Genomic DNA, 13,144 nt, shown 5'->3' on the forward strand with positions numbered 1-13,144 from the left:
TCCTTTACCCCCAAACTTTATTCATGTGGCACATTTACAGCAAGGATTGGAATAACTAGACAATGAAAATGCTGGGGTTGCATTATCGGTTGGTTTAACTGGAACACCACACACCATGCAGTCATGTACCGCCAAGTTCAGTGCCTGTATTGCCCTTCTGGCTGCCGTCACCGGCTTCGCTCCAGGCCATGCACGCACGGGCCCGGGGCTGCAGCCTCCCTGCAGGTCAGCGCCCGGACGAGGGCTCCATTCAGCAGGGCCCCGGGGCTGGGTGACTCCGAGGGGACGTGCGCCCTCAGCCCGCCCCATGGCTGCCCCCCAACCGCGCCGGCCGGCCGGGAGCCCACCCAGCCGGAGGGGATGTGCTCGGCAACTCTCTCAGGCAACAAGCCAGCTGCTGCTGAGCGTCCGCAGGGACCTGTGAGGGGCACAGCACGTGGGCACGTGGGGGGCCGAGCCTCAGCTCGGGAACCGAGGGAGGTCGGGGGCGATTTGCGGATTTGCGGATTTGCAGCTGCCCCGCTCGGGTGCCCCGGGCCGGGGCCAGCGCGCGCGGGCACGTCCACCGCCGGCAACGGACGCGGTGCTGGGCGCCTGTCCCCGATGGAGCTGGAACGGATGGGCGGGGACGGGGCAGGGCTGGGCATCCCACCCAGCCCCGCAAGAGGCACGAGCAGACGGAACGGGGGCTGGACGGGGCTCCATGCGGACACTGTCACCTCCCTCCTGCCGCCCGCCCGCCCGCCCGCCGGGCCCCCGCCCCACTGAAGGGAGCCCTCTGGGGCCCCGCAGCCCGCGGTGGGGCTGCCAGGGGCTCTGCAGCGGAGAATACAGGCACTTCACCTTGAACATAAAGAGACGGATCGCGTTTGTCACATACAGGAGTCAGAGAGGGGTTAGTGTTGACTCAAAAAGGGGAAAAGGCGCTCAGGGGAGAGGCGGGGGGGGCTGGCGGAGAGGGCGAGGGGCCGTCTCGACACGCTGAGCCTCCGTGAGCGCTGCCCGAGTGCAGGCACACACCGGCCTTGCTGCAGCAGCCATCGAGGCCTGAAAACATAAAACCAGAGAAGAGAAAGAAGAAGGAAAGGTGGGTACGGCCCATGCCGGGGTGGAGATGGGGGATGCTCTGGCTACGGGGCGGGAGAGGGAGGACGGGGTGGGATATGGAGGGAGGGACGGAAATCAGGAGCCAAAGAAAAAGAACAAACTACGAGTCTAAAATGTGGTGCAAGCGCCCTACGCGGCTGTCCGCTAGCATGGCATAATGTCCGGAGCAGCCCAGAGAGGGAGTCACATCAGGTCTACACAGATTTGCCTTCCCATATATACAACCTCTACTGGAGTTAACAGCTGAAATTGAGATTTTTTTTGTGTCGGTTCCTCTGGCCTCGGTTGCCGTTTTTTTTTTAATGCTGGAGCCCGTCCTCCCCGCCTCGCCGGCGCCGGGCGCATGCAGCCCTTGCCTGGCTTGCCTTGGGGATCAAAAGGGTTTGGAGGTCTGCTTGAAGATGAAGCCTCTATGGGCCAGTGTCTTCATGATGTTGGCGATGTTCTTACAGTCATCTGCAGAGAGAGCACAATAGATACTGGGTTAGAGACACAATCCAGGCAGGAGTTGTTTGATCAGTCCCGGAATCCCACGCTGGGGCTGTGTCCCCACCAGTCCAGGCACTCTGTCCCAAGGACCTTGCAAGTGATGTGGGGTGATTGCAAAGTCTCCAGCTCACCGGCACTGGCCACCTGCATCCCGATACAACCCATCCTGAGATGGATCCATGTCCAGGACCTGGAGGTCAGAGTCATCCCCGTTCCCACCAGAGCCAGCCCTTGGTGCTGTCCCGTGCCCACCGACCACAGGGTGACAAGTGGCAGGTGGTCGGGACAAGCAAGCCACAGGCACTCCCAGTGTCAGGCCGTGGCAAAGCAGCAAGACAGGAAGGGGGAAGGCTCTGGCTGGTGTTATTTACCTGGGACTAAACTCAGGCACCGTTTGCTAAAATAGAAGCCGGGCTTAAATTGATTCCTAGTGTCTATATTTCATGTTGAAAATTGGCTTGTAAATCCATGTTTTGATCTATGAGGGCCGTCTCCTTAAGAAAAAGCAAGAGTAAATGTGTAATTTCTCCCTTGACAGCACACGGCGCAGAGGCGATCCTTCTTCCCGCTCCCCTCCGTTTCGGGACAGCTCCACTCGTTCCGATTACCACTCTTTCTTCCTCGCCCCACGCCTTGATGTCTCCATTTCATTACCGCCCGCCCATTTATCAAGCTGTTACCGTAAGGGTGACTTTGCCCACTTGCGTGTGGCAGCGGGGCCCGGCTGACACAGGGAGAGGGTGCCCCAGCAAGGGGGGGCACAGGCAAGGCCCCCCTCTCCCCGCCACTGCTGGATGGATGTTGTGGTGGAGGAAAGGCTGCATCATTACTGATGTGTAAATGATAAAGAAGCCTCCACATCCATCTCCCAACTGTAAATCCAGGGAGTGCTTTATAATCAAGCTACAGCAATAATAATGTGAAATTAGGTCTCTCTATCAACGGGAGGAGGCCTTTTAATCACGGCTTAAAGGGTGCAAACGCTGTTTATCATAATTGAACTGTATCCGGGCTAATTGTGGCCATATTTCACTGTCTAGGAGACAGCAGGCTGCCTGCTGACAGTGCCGTGTGCTGGATTGAGGGCCCCCCGCAGCCGGGCAGCTCTGCCCTGCTGCCAGGAGCCTGCCTGCAGGGACAGGGCTGCCTGGCCCCCTGGACACTCCCTGATGGACCGGCAGTGCTGCCCTGCCCCGCTGCACCCAGTGACATACTGGCAAAGCCATCACCTGTCCCCCAGTGTCACTTGGAGGTGCAGGGGCTTTCCCCATGCACAGCTCCCTGAAAGGCTGGCCTGAGCTGCCGGGGACCATCCTGGCTGATGGTTGGCAGTGGAATAAGTAATGTCCCCATCAGAGCCATGTGTCTCCCAAGTGTCCCCTCAGCCCCTCTCATGGCACTCCTTTCCCTCGCTGGTGTGCCAGGCAGGGGACAGGAGCTGGGCATGAGGACAGCCTGACGAAGAAGGGGTGTCCCCAGCCCACTGATTGGCACAGGGGCAGAGATGAGCCTGTCTCTCTGTGCCTTTGTCCTCTCCGCTGCCCAAGGTGGCACCTATGGCTGCAGAAGGGCCCTGGAGGTGACAGATGTCCTGCCTGGCCAAGTCACAGCGCCAGGTCCCACTGCTGTCACTCGTTCCTGCTCAAGGGAGCCCCTCACTGTCCTTAGGACCCTCTACTCCATCCATCTCACCCCCCAGACAGCTGAACCCCTTGGAGCCAGCTGCCAGTGGGACCTAACAGGGTAACAGTGGCTTAAAAGCCGGGGAAACTGAGGCAGAGGGAGGGCAACTGTCCCACCCAGCCAACCCTTGCCTGGTAGCCCCCAAAACATAACAGAAAAGTAAATCCTGGCCTGTGAGCTGTGGGAGGTGTGTGACAAGTGAGCAGTTTGGATGTGAAAGCACAGGCCCAGACATCCCACTGCCCACCTCCCTGCCTGCAGCACCACCCTGAGCTGGAGTGGGCCACTGTGGCTTGACTATTGCTCCATATTGCTGGAGGGGGAGCTGCACAGAGACCTGGGGAGCCGCCAGACTGGCAGCAAGACCCCACGGCACCTCCTGGGACTTCTGAGCTGGTCCCTGGGGAAACCCTCTGGGACTGCTGGCTGCTTCCTGAACCCCATCAGCTGCCTCCCTGAAGCCCCAGTGTGCTCTGGCACTGGGTGCCAGTGGGACCCTGTGGGGTCAGTGCCAGCCACACGGCTGTGCCAGCAGCACCGTCCTCGCCATCCCAAACCATGCCATGGCCCCTGGCAGCGGGTGCGCCAAGCTCGTCATAAGTCATTTAGTGAGACTCCTTCCAAATCAGTGCTAAGGTAAACACGCTTATTATAATTATCCATGTAAAAAAAAATCAACAACAGCAGAACAACTTTCTAATATGCAATTACAGCCATCTATTGATTTTACAATGTAATCCGCTCCGATTGATTTAATAACACAATTATAGGCTGGCTCTCGGGATATTAGAGTGGGAGATTTTCATAAACTCCAAAGCAAAAAACTAAGCGGCTTTTAAAACAACACAGTCAGATGGCTGTTTGGGGAATTATTAGCAATATGAAATCCTCTAAATCTGGCCGTCGTTACCTTGTGAAAGGAATTTCTATTACAAAAATGGCAATTGACAGCCTAAGAGAGCGCAAACGGGATTGCTCTGCTGCTTTTCAGTGCTTAATCCATCGCAAAGGTGACCACCGGGTGGGGGATGAGTGGAGTCCGAGGCAGGCGGGAGGGCACAAGCAGCCCTGCCCACCCTGTGGCCACTCTCCCCAGCCCAGCTCTCCCCAGGGGACACGTGGCTGTGGCAACGTTGCCCCAGCACCCAGACTGGCACCCACCAGCCCTGTCCCAACTGGGTGACCCTGCCTGGGGCCGCAGAGGCTGCAGGGTGCAGAACACCCTCCTGATCCCCATCCTGGCACACCTGGCACGCCCCAGTCCCAGACACCTCCAGGGGCCACAGGGGTGCCCCCCCGTGTCCCAAGGCTGAGCAGGGGGCTGGGGTGAAGGTGGTCCCACGCTGCCGGCCGGCGCAGCTCTGCGGGTGCTGCAGAGGCTCGCGCGTGCACACGCGTCCCCGCTCTCCTCCCACTCGCTCCCTCAATGTAATCCCGACTTTATGGGCACATTTTTCTTGTCAAGCTGACAGGGTTGCTAAGTGGATTTCTCCCTGATATGCGGACGGATTATCACATTACTCCAATGTCCTACACAAACATATTACTTTATATTCAATAGCCCTAATGAATATAAACTGCTTTTTCTTTTTTTGGGGTGGGGGGTAATCTATAGATTTTTAATGAGGGCACTATTAACTCCCTCCTCTTTAAAACAGACTTGGGTGCAGCCTCTGAGTGGAAAATCAATGGTGTTATTGTAGGAATATTGTATATTGATATTGTAATAATAAGATGCAATTGATTTAGGGGTGTTGTGCGGTGTGTGTGAAAGGGGTCAGCAGGGGGTTATCCTGCCTCCTGTAAACAGAGTGGTGCCTCTGCCCTGCCTCCCTGCCCCTCACCTTGCTGTGCCACTTCCGAGCATCGTCCCATGTCCCAGGATAGCTGGGGCTGAGTTTGCCCTGAGGTGCTGGGCCCTGGCTACCTCTGGGACCCTCCTCTGGCCCAGCTGCCAGTGTAGCGTGGGGTGACGTGACACTTCAGTCTCTTCCTGTCCTGGCTGGCTTAGCCCACCAGGTTTTAAACCTCTGCAATATCACACTGCTGCGAAACCCATGTCCCGGCCCTCTCCACAGCTTGTCAAGCTCTTGCTGCAGTGACAGACAAGGACAGCAGCACGTGCATGTGCATGGGGCAGTGGGACGCTCTCTTAGGGCTGAAGTTTGCCGCAGTTCAGCATTGCTGGCTGCCCTTGTCCTTGGAGGAGGCAGACATTCCCATCACATTCCTCTGCCAGGACAGACGCAGAAATGCCTCAGCCTGTGCTGCTGGGCTGCTTGCCCGGTGAGTGCCCTCCCTCGAACCACTTCATAGCAGCACTCCTGTGAACCCAGGATGAGCTCAAGGATTCCTTCAGCAAGAGTCTGTGCTGCGGGATTGAACTGCCAGGAGCAGTGATGATCACTCTGAGGAGAGCATCCTCTCCACACCCACTCCAGGCACTGGGAGGAAGGGCAGGGGCTGCCACCCCATGCATGGCAACCTGCCGGTATTTCTCCCACCTCTCCCACGGGACCAAACCACCCAGACACCTCCACCACGGAGGCTCAGGGGACCGAGCGCTGCCACAACCGCCGTGCGCTGGGCCGAGACGCTCACGGTGCAAGGAGGGAGCTTTTCCATCCCGGCAGCTGCCCCGGCGGGCTGAGGGTGATCGGGGGACTGCAGGGCCCCCCCAAATGGGCTCATTTGGTGGCAGCCCCACTGCACCTGTGCTGTGGCCGGGAAGACGGATCACCCCCGGCCCAAGCTGAGCAGGTCCATATTTAAACTGTCCCCATGCTTTATGGGCTGTACAAGAACTGATGCTCAGGCGCCGAGGGGCCATTTGTCAATGTTCTAATGGCAGATTACTGTTAATGAATAATATCACCGCTGCCTTTGAATAACAGCTCCCTGCAAAGCGGAAACAAGGCCGCCAGGCCGCCGCCGCCCTTCGCCTCCCCGCTGCCGACCCCGGGTGACAGCAGCTGGCCTTGTGACCAGCAGGAGCCGTACGGACCCCCCGCAGCCCAGCACTGCTGCTGCTGTCCCCAGCAATCACGAAAGGGAGTGCTGGGTGTCGTGTCCCCACAGTGGGATGCGCTGCTCCCCATGAGCGGGAATGTCCCCAGCAGGGGACAGCCATGAGGGGCAAGAAGTGAGTGTCTTCCCAGCATGCGGAGCCAGGCTCTTGCAGCTCCTCACCCTGCCCATACTGGAGCCAGGAGGAAGTTGTGTCTCATCTAAATCTATCCCCACCACGATGCCAGACGTAGTGGTGACAAGTATGTGCCAAAGCCCAGAGCTCCCAGCTCACAGAGATCCACAGGGACACTGGGGATGGTCCTGCCGAGCTGCTCCCAAATTAATGGCCTCATAATCCTGTGCGTGGGGCGAGGGGCTCTGCGTGCCCCGCACAGCCGGCAGGTATATTAGGTGGAGCTGACAGCGACGTGCAGAATATTAAGAATAACTTACCTCATTATCTGCAATTACGTTACTGCCACACACCTCATTTCTTCATGAAGAAAAGAAAATTAGTTTTATATTGACTTCATCCCAGTGCCTCCCTGCCTGCCCCACCACAGAGCGCCCACATGGGCTCTGAAAAGGGGTTGGACACAATTCACACTCACCCTCCATCAACCTGTTGCTGTATGTGTCCCAGGGGGGATGAGATGCCTGTCCCACCCCTACACACCGGGGTCAATGAGACCTCCAAATCCACTGTATCCCAGCAGGGACACTGAAGCAGGGAGGGCCTGTCTCTGACAGTTCTCAGGTCTGTATGGAGGTGACAAGTGCAGCAAAGGGGTGGTGAACCTGCTGCCCTGGGCACCTGCTTCCTCCCACCTGTGCTGGCCACTGTCACCCTGTGGGTGACAGGACGCTTCCTCCTGTCCTCCACATCGGGGCCATTCTTCCCATCGTGCACCCACCATGCTGGCCCCCTCCCAGGGCAGAGCGGAGTGGCTGGGGACTCTACACTGCAAGACACCCATCTGCTGAGACACCCTCCAGCCTCACAGGCTGCTGGATGGCCTGGCACAGGCAATACTGTGTGTGGGAACCCTGAGATCTGGGGGATCCCTGTTGGAAGGAATGGGCAGCAGGAGCTGACCTCTCTTACAACATTCCCAACAGCTCCTGGAGCCTACGAGCCTGAAGGGCATCGACGATGCTGGGGCCGAGGGTGGCACAGCACGCTCAGAGGCCTCAGCTTGTCCTTCAGCCCTTGCACTGTCCCTGCACACCCAGCATCCTTGCAGGCTGGCTGCCGGGCATCCCTGAGCAAACAAAGCGAGCGCCGCCATCGCCCGCTCCCGGCTGCGGCCACGGCCGCGCACCGGCCGGGAGAGAAGGGGAGCGGCGGGCACGGCAATACAGGGAAAAAAGCCAATTTCATCTTTATTAGAAGGAGATTTCTCTTTTAGTAATAAGCACACTTCAAATAATTAGCGTGTTTTACGTAATAATGAAATTATGGAAATGCAGGCCACTTATTCAAACAAGTCACCATTACCATATTTTTAAATATTAGACTTAATTAGAGTTTATCACTTCAGAGAAGTACGAGGAGTGGAGATTTTTTTTCCTTTACAAAAAAAATCCTCATAAAGTGTTTATTAAGAGCGGGTAAGAAGGGGATAATGATCTGTTTGGAAATTAAGGCAATCAAACATTTAATGCTCTGCACTCCTGTAGGCAAAAGCATTCAAATGAGTCAATTATACATCCATTATCCAGGCACGATTAAACAAGGCAGGACGGGGAATTTGTCCTCCGCATCATGCGATTGTCGCGAGGACTTATGTCCACTTAAAGGCAGATAATAAAACACTAAACTTGGGAAGAAGAGGAAGAGAGGACTGAGCCAAGGGAAGAAAAGGGAAGAGAGGCAGGCGGGTCAGTGGGGCCGCAGAGGGGCAAGGGTGGGAGGTGGGTAAAGATGGAGCCGTGTCTGCATCCCAGTCCTTCATAAATCAAAGTAATTAAGTTAACATGAAAATCAACTTCACCATCCCGTTAAATTACAGTATTTGCATATTAGGACTCAAATGAAGTAGGTAGCGGGCGAGGGGGCTGGGAGGGAAGGAGGGAGTGGGGGGGGTCAGGGGAGAAGGATAGGGAGGACCGTACACCAAAAAGGGAACCATTTATTACAGTGAATAACTAATTTCAGAATTTATAGCGCTGGATTTTCGTTCCTGTGCCATTTATATTACAGAAGGAAATTAAGGGGCGGGCAGGAGGCTGGCTGGACATCTTTCTGCGTTATTGCTTGTCTGCCATTTGCAAATCATTATTAATTGTGGCCCATGTCGCTGGTGCAGCAGGGCAGGGTGCCTGGACAGCCGGAGCAGACACACATATCTCTTCATCAGGACCCCAGCCGCTAGCCCTGGAGAGCCAATTACCCCTCCCTGATTGGTATCAGATAAGGAGGGAATTTTTACAAATTAGGGAATAAATAGAATTTCCACACGTGGAGCAGGGAGGGCTTGAGAGGCAGTAATGAAAAACGATACATCACCATCAGCCAGACAACCCTATTCATACGCCGATGCATTACACTCACTACTCATAATCCTACCGAGTGACAGACAACCGCCGAGCCGGAGGGGAGCGCATCCCGATGGCCAGCCTGCTCCGGAGCACGGTCTCCAGCCACCAGCACCCTTGCAGCAGCCCACGGAGGTCCCCGCTCCACTGGCCCTGTGTCACAGCCTCTGCCATGACCTCGACAGCTTCACACAGCCTGCATGGCATCACTGGGCTGTGCAGGCGGGAGGGACAGACCTCCTGGCAGGGGTGATGCTGCACGGGAGCCATCCCTGCTCTGCTGCCAGCAGGAGGAGCCCAGCGGGGCAAACCTCCAAACTCAGCCCCAAGTTTGGCCATTAAAGTCACCCAGCTGCATCTGAGCCTCTCACCTGATTCCCACATCTTCCCTAAAATTACCCAGTCCAAACTGTGTCCTGAAGAAGGCTGTCTCCTCCCTTGGTGATTCATGGCATTATCCTGCCACGACCACAAGACCCTTACCTAATTTCCAACCTGTATTTGTCTTCTTGTACTATTCAGCCCCCAGACCAGCCCCTGTGTTGCTCAGCCAGCCCTGGGTACCCAATGTCAGCAAAATCCCTGTGTCACCTTGTGAGCAGTGCTGGACTCGAAAATGGGAGAGGCAGCACCAGCTCCAACCAGCCACAGGAGCAAAGGATGTGCTCCTGCACAGCTCTGCAGCATTGGGAATGGACTCAGGCTGGGATACCTCCATTCCCCTTAAGCCTGCCATTGAGGCAGCCCCAACGCCAACCCTTGCTCAGGACAGACCCCAGAGATGCCAGCCATCTGTGTCCCACAGTCCACCTCCATACCCTGGCAGCTCCTTGCGGCAGCACAGTCCTTTCCCTGGGCTGTGACGGTGCTGGATGGCCCTGGGGATGCAGCAAGCACCCAGCTAACGGGGCTTGGCATGTGGGCGGCCTCAGAAAGAGCAAACCCTGGAAGTGTGGGGACCCCACCGACGCTCCTGAGCCCAGTTTGCTCCGTACTCCCCAGCGCCGGAGCCGCGCACCTCCACACCTCTAATTAGCTCTCCCTTATGACAAGCACGTCACTAAACAAAATGCTCAGCAGATCAATCTCGCCTGTAAGTCATGCAGCCTTTAATTTATTCAGCATACAATGTCGCTCCACTGCTGCCTTCCTGTAATTTATACCGTACACTGTCGTGTATTATTTAAGTCCCCTGAGTGTTTTACAGTTCCCCTCAAAGTCGCCGTGCAAAATAAAGTCACAGCGGGGCACTGGCGAGGTGCAGGGAGGATGCAAACTGCCCCCATGCTGGTATGAGACCCCTGTCCTTGCACAGGGACAAGGTGATGGTGGCAAGTTCCTCCTTGTGGGTGGAAATGGAACAGAAGATGGGTCCCTACAGGAGCCCAGTAAATCACAGGTTCCAATGCTGGTGCTCCCTTAGAGGAGGAGAGGCCGGTAGCAAAGGGGAGAGAGCAGCAGGACTCATACCAGGCCCTGAGAGCAGGAGGTCCTATCCCAAAACTGAGGTAAGGACCAGGGTTAGACTGGGCTGAGAGCTGGCTGGCAGCTGGTACGGCCGCTCTGAGCAGCTCGAGAGCTTGTCTTTGGCCGTGCAGCTGGATGGAAACAGTCAGTGATGTAAAGCTGGATATCCTCCGCAGGGAAGGTTAAAACCTCTGTTCAGTGTAAAGTTGCCATATCTAAGCACTTATGATCATGATATTTATGGCTAGTTTATTCCAGGCTGTTAAAGGCAGCAGTAGTTATCCACAGATAAAGGGAATTCGGCTCCCCTGACACCTTTTCTCCCTGCAGTGAAGGCATGCCTGGCCAGAGCCGGGTGCTCATGGTGTTGTAACTCATCCAATGTCCCTGCCAGAGCCAGCACTGGGACCAGGCATGCAGACGTTTGGCAGGGCAGGGATGGTGGCTCTGTTTCTGCTGTGTGGGAGCTGTGGGGACAGATGTGGGACATGCTGTCTCCCTGCCCCTGACTGATGCCACTGGAGCCAGGAGGTCCCCAGGCTGCAGGGAGTAATTCAGTTTGCCCCCCACCACTGCTGTTGGCTCTGCTCCACATCCAGTTCCTGACACTCAGTCCCACCAGTGGGATTGGGACCCTAATTAGGGAGAAATTTCAAGGGAGAAAAGAGAGAGTTTATAAAGCTGAGTTTCTCCTGCCTGAGTGACATGAGATGTCAGAGAAAGGAAATAAAAGGCAAGAATGCAATTCCAGCGCTGCCGAGAGTGTATCGTGAGTCCTAATGGAAAGTTCTCCTGCTCTTTAAAGCTTGGTCAGATGGCCTAGTTATTGCTTTAAAAGGACCCAGAATCAAACTGCGACGCCGCACTCGAAGCCTTCAAATAAAGCGAGCTGTTTCTGCAAGTCCGGCGAGGCAGAGGCAGGCGATTACACAGAGAAGGGCAGGTCTCTCTATCTTGGAGGGAGACCTACCTATTTTTAAACATTAGCTCCAAATCAGCAGCTCACCTCTTTGTCTAACCCAAACCCTCTCTCGCCTTCTGGAGACGAGATCAAACGCCAGCCCTGCTGCCATTGTTTCTCTCCCAGCGAGATGGATGCGGGACTGTAATCTTCCCACAAAGCCACATGCTTCAAAGGTATCAAAAGTGCTTATTAAAAGTCCTAGGAAACTAATTTAATAACATCCCAAAGGGCTGGAAAAATCAGCGCTGGCAGCTCAAAATATAACCTGGCGAGGGAGACAGGCCCCTGTTCAACACAACTTTGTCTGCGGGCAGCTGCACACAGGGCCAGGGCACTTCTGCAGACCTGCTACCCCTCTGCGGTGTGACCGCCCTGGTGCTGCCTCCTCTCCTGTCAGGGTCACAGCCAGGTGAGGTGTGTGGAGGACTCTGTGGGGCCGTGTAAGACTGCATCTTCACCAAGGGCTTTTTTGGGCCAGAGGCATCCTCACCTGGTGGGGCCAGAGACCGTCTACCTGCCCCAGCTCTGCGGCTTGGCTCCCCTTCTCGAGCCAGAGAGTCCTGCACAATCCCAGAGGCAGGATTTCAGGCTTGCCTCGGGAACATGAAAAGCACTGTGTGGCTTTTCCAGCTATCTCAGCAGCTGCTGGAGTGGTGGCTTTGCGCCAGGCTTGTCCAGCCAGGCTGAAGAGAGCCACACGCGAGGTGGGTGCATGCTGGTCCACGCATGGTGCAGGCGAGGATGTCAGTCAGGCCTGCAAAGCCACATCAGAGGCCCGTGTGCTGTGTGAGACAGATCTGCACATCTCTGCAGGGCTGGCCCGGCACATGTGCCTTCCCACTAGTGTGTACGTGCAGCAGCCACGTGCTCCCAGCCGCAGTGGCATGAGGGCTGTGCTCCCCTGTATCCCCCTGAGCCAGTCCCTGCTCCCAGCCTGTGTCACAGGACCCTGGGGCTGCTTCCCATCTGAATGGTGCAGGCTCCCGTGGAAAGGGGCAGGGGATGGAAATTAACGCTCCAGCCTCCGTCTCATCCTGCCCATTAGCGGGGCTGTTTTACTCCGGATCATTAAATATGTATATCTTATTACACGCCTTGTTACAGTATTGAGCTCTATTGACTGATAATAAATTCCAAGCATCATCCTGGTCATAAATTTATCTGGAGATGATGAAGACTCAATAATCTAGTCAAGCAGATAATATGATAGGGCCTTAAAAAAGATCATTACATTATATGCCAAAATTAAAAGTGAAATACACTTTATTAACACTGTTTCCACACTCGGGGCCATTACTTGTTATATCTCCTCTTGCCCTCCCACCCACCTGCACACCATCCCTCGGGTGAGCCAGGGAAGGTGAGACGAGGCAGAGCTGCCAAGATCTACCCTGGCAGAGGGGTACAGGGGGGTGGCAGATGGCACACACACAGGACTTTCCAGCTTGATCCCAAGGATGCTGGGCCCTGCCTGGTACAGCACCACTGCCCTGCCCATTGGGCAGTGGCTCCTGAGCAACTCCAGGTGTCTCAACACACCCCTGCCCGCAGGCAACCCTCAGCTGTAGTCATTAGGATGAAGGACAGCCTTGCCTCCCACCTCCATAAGGAAAAAACAACTTCCTGCAGCTTCAGATCTCCCGAGAAAGCTGCCTACCCAGTGGGGTTAACCAAACATCTCCCACCAACAGCTCCTCTCCCACAGGCTTGGGCAAGCTGCAGAGCCAAGACAGGGGTCTTCACTCATAGCTGGCCACACTGCAGTGTGGCACAGACAGCCAGAGAGCAGAAATGGGGATATGGGTGCAGTTGGTGACCCCTCTGAGAGAGGAGGGTGCCTGGCAGGCTCCCAGCACCCTGCTGCCAGTCTCACCGAGCTGTCCCTTG

General features: G+C 55.9%; 1 protein-coding gene across 2 annotated transcripts in view; it reads right to left on the reverse strand.

Annotated features, from left to right (window-relative positions):
- Window positions 1–13,144, reverse strand: part of ERI3 (ERI1 exoribonuclease family member 3) — a 130,021-nt gene continuing 116,877 nt past the window's right edge. For both annotated transcript variants that reach the window (XM_027747209.2, XM_039384722.1), the window contains one exon: window positions 1–1,563. In XM_027747209.2, the coding sequence (XP_027603010.1) occupies window positions 1,481–1,563 (83 nt within the window). In that variant the 3' untranslated portion in view covers window positions 1–1,480. The remainder of the gene's footprint in view (window positions 1,564–13,144) is intronic.

This window comes from Pipra filicauda, unplaced genomic scaffold (assembly GCF_003945595.2).
Source record: "Pipra filicauda isolate LSUMZ 115617 unplaced genomic scaffold, ASM394559v2 scaffold36_size6622888_pilon, whole genome shotgun sequence".
NCBI classification, from domain to species: Eukaryota; Metazoa; Chordata; class Aves; order Passeriformes; family Pipridae; genus Pipra; species Pipra filicauda.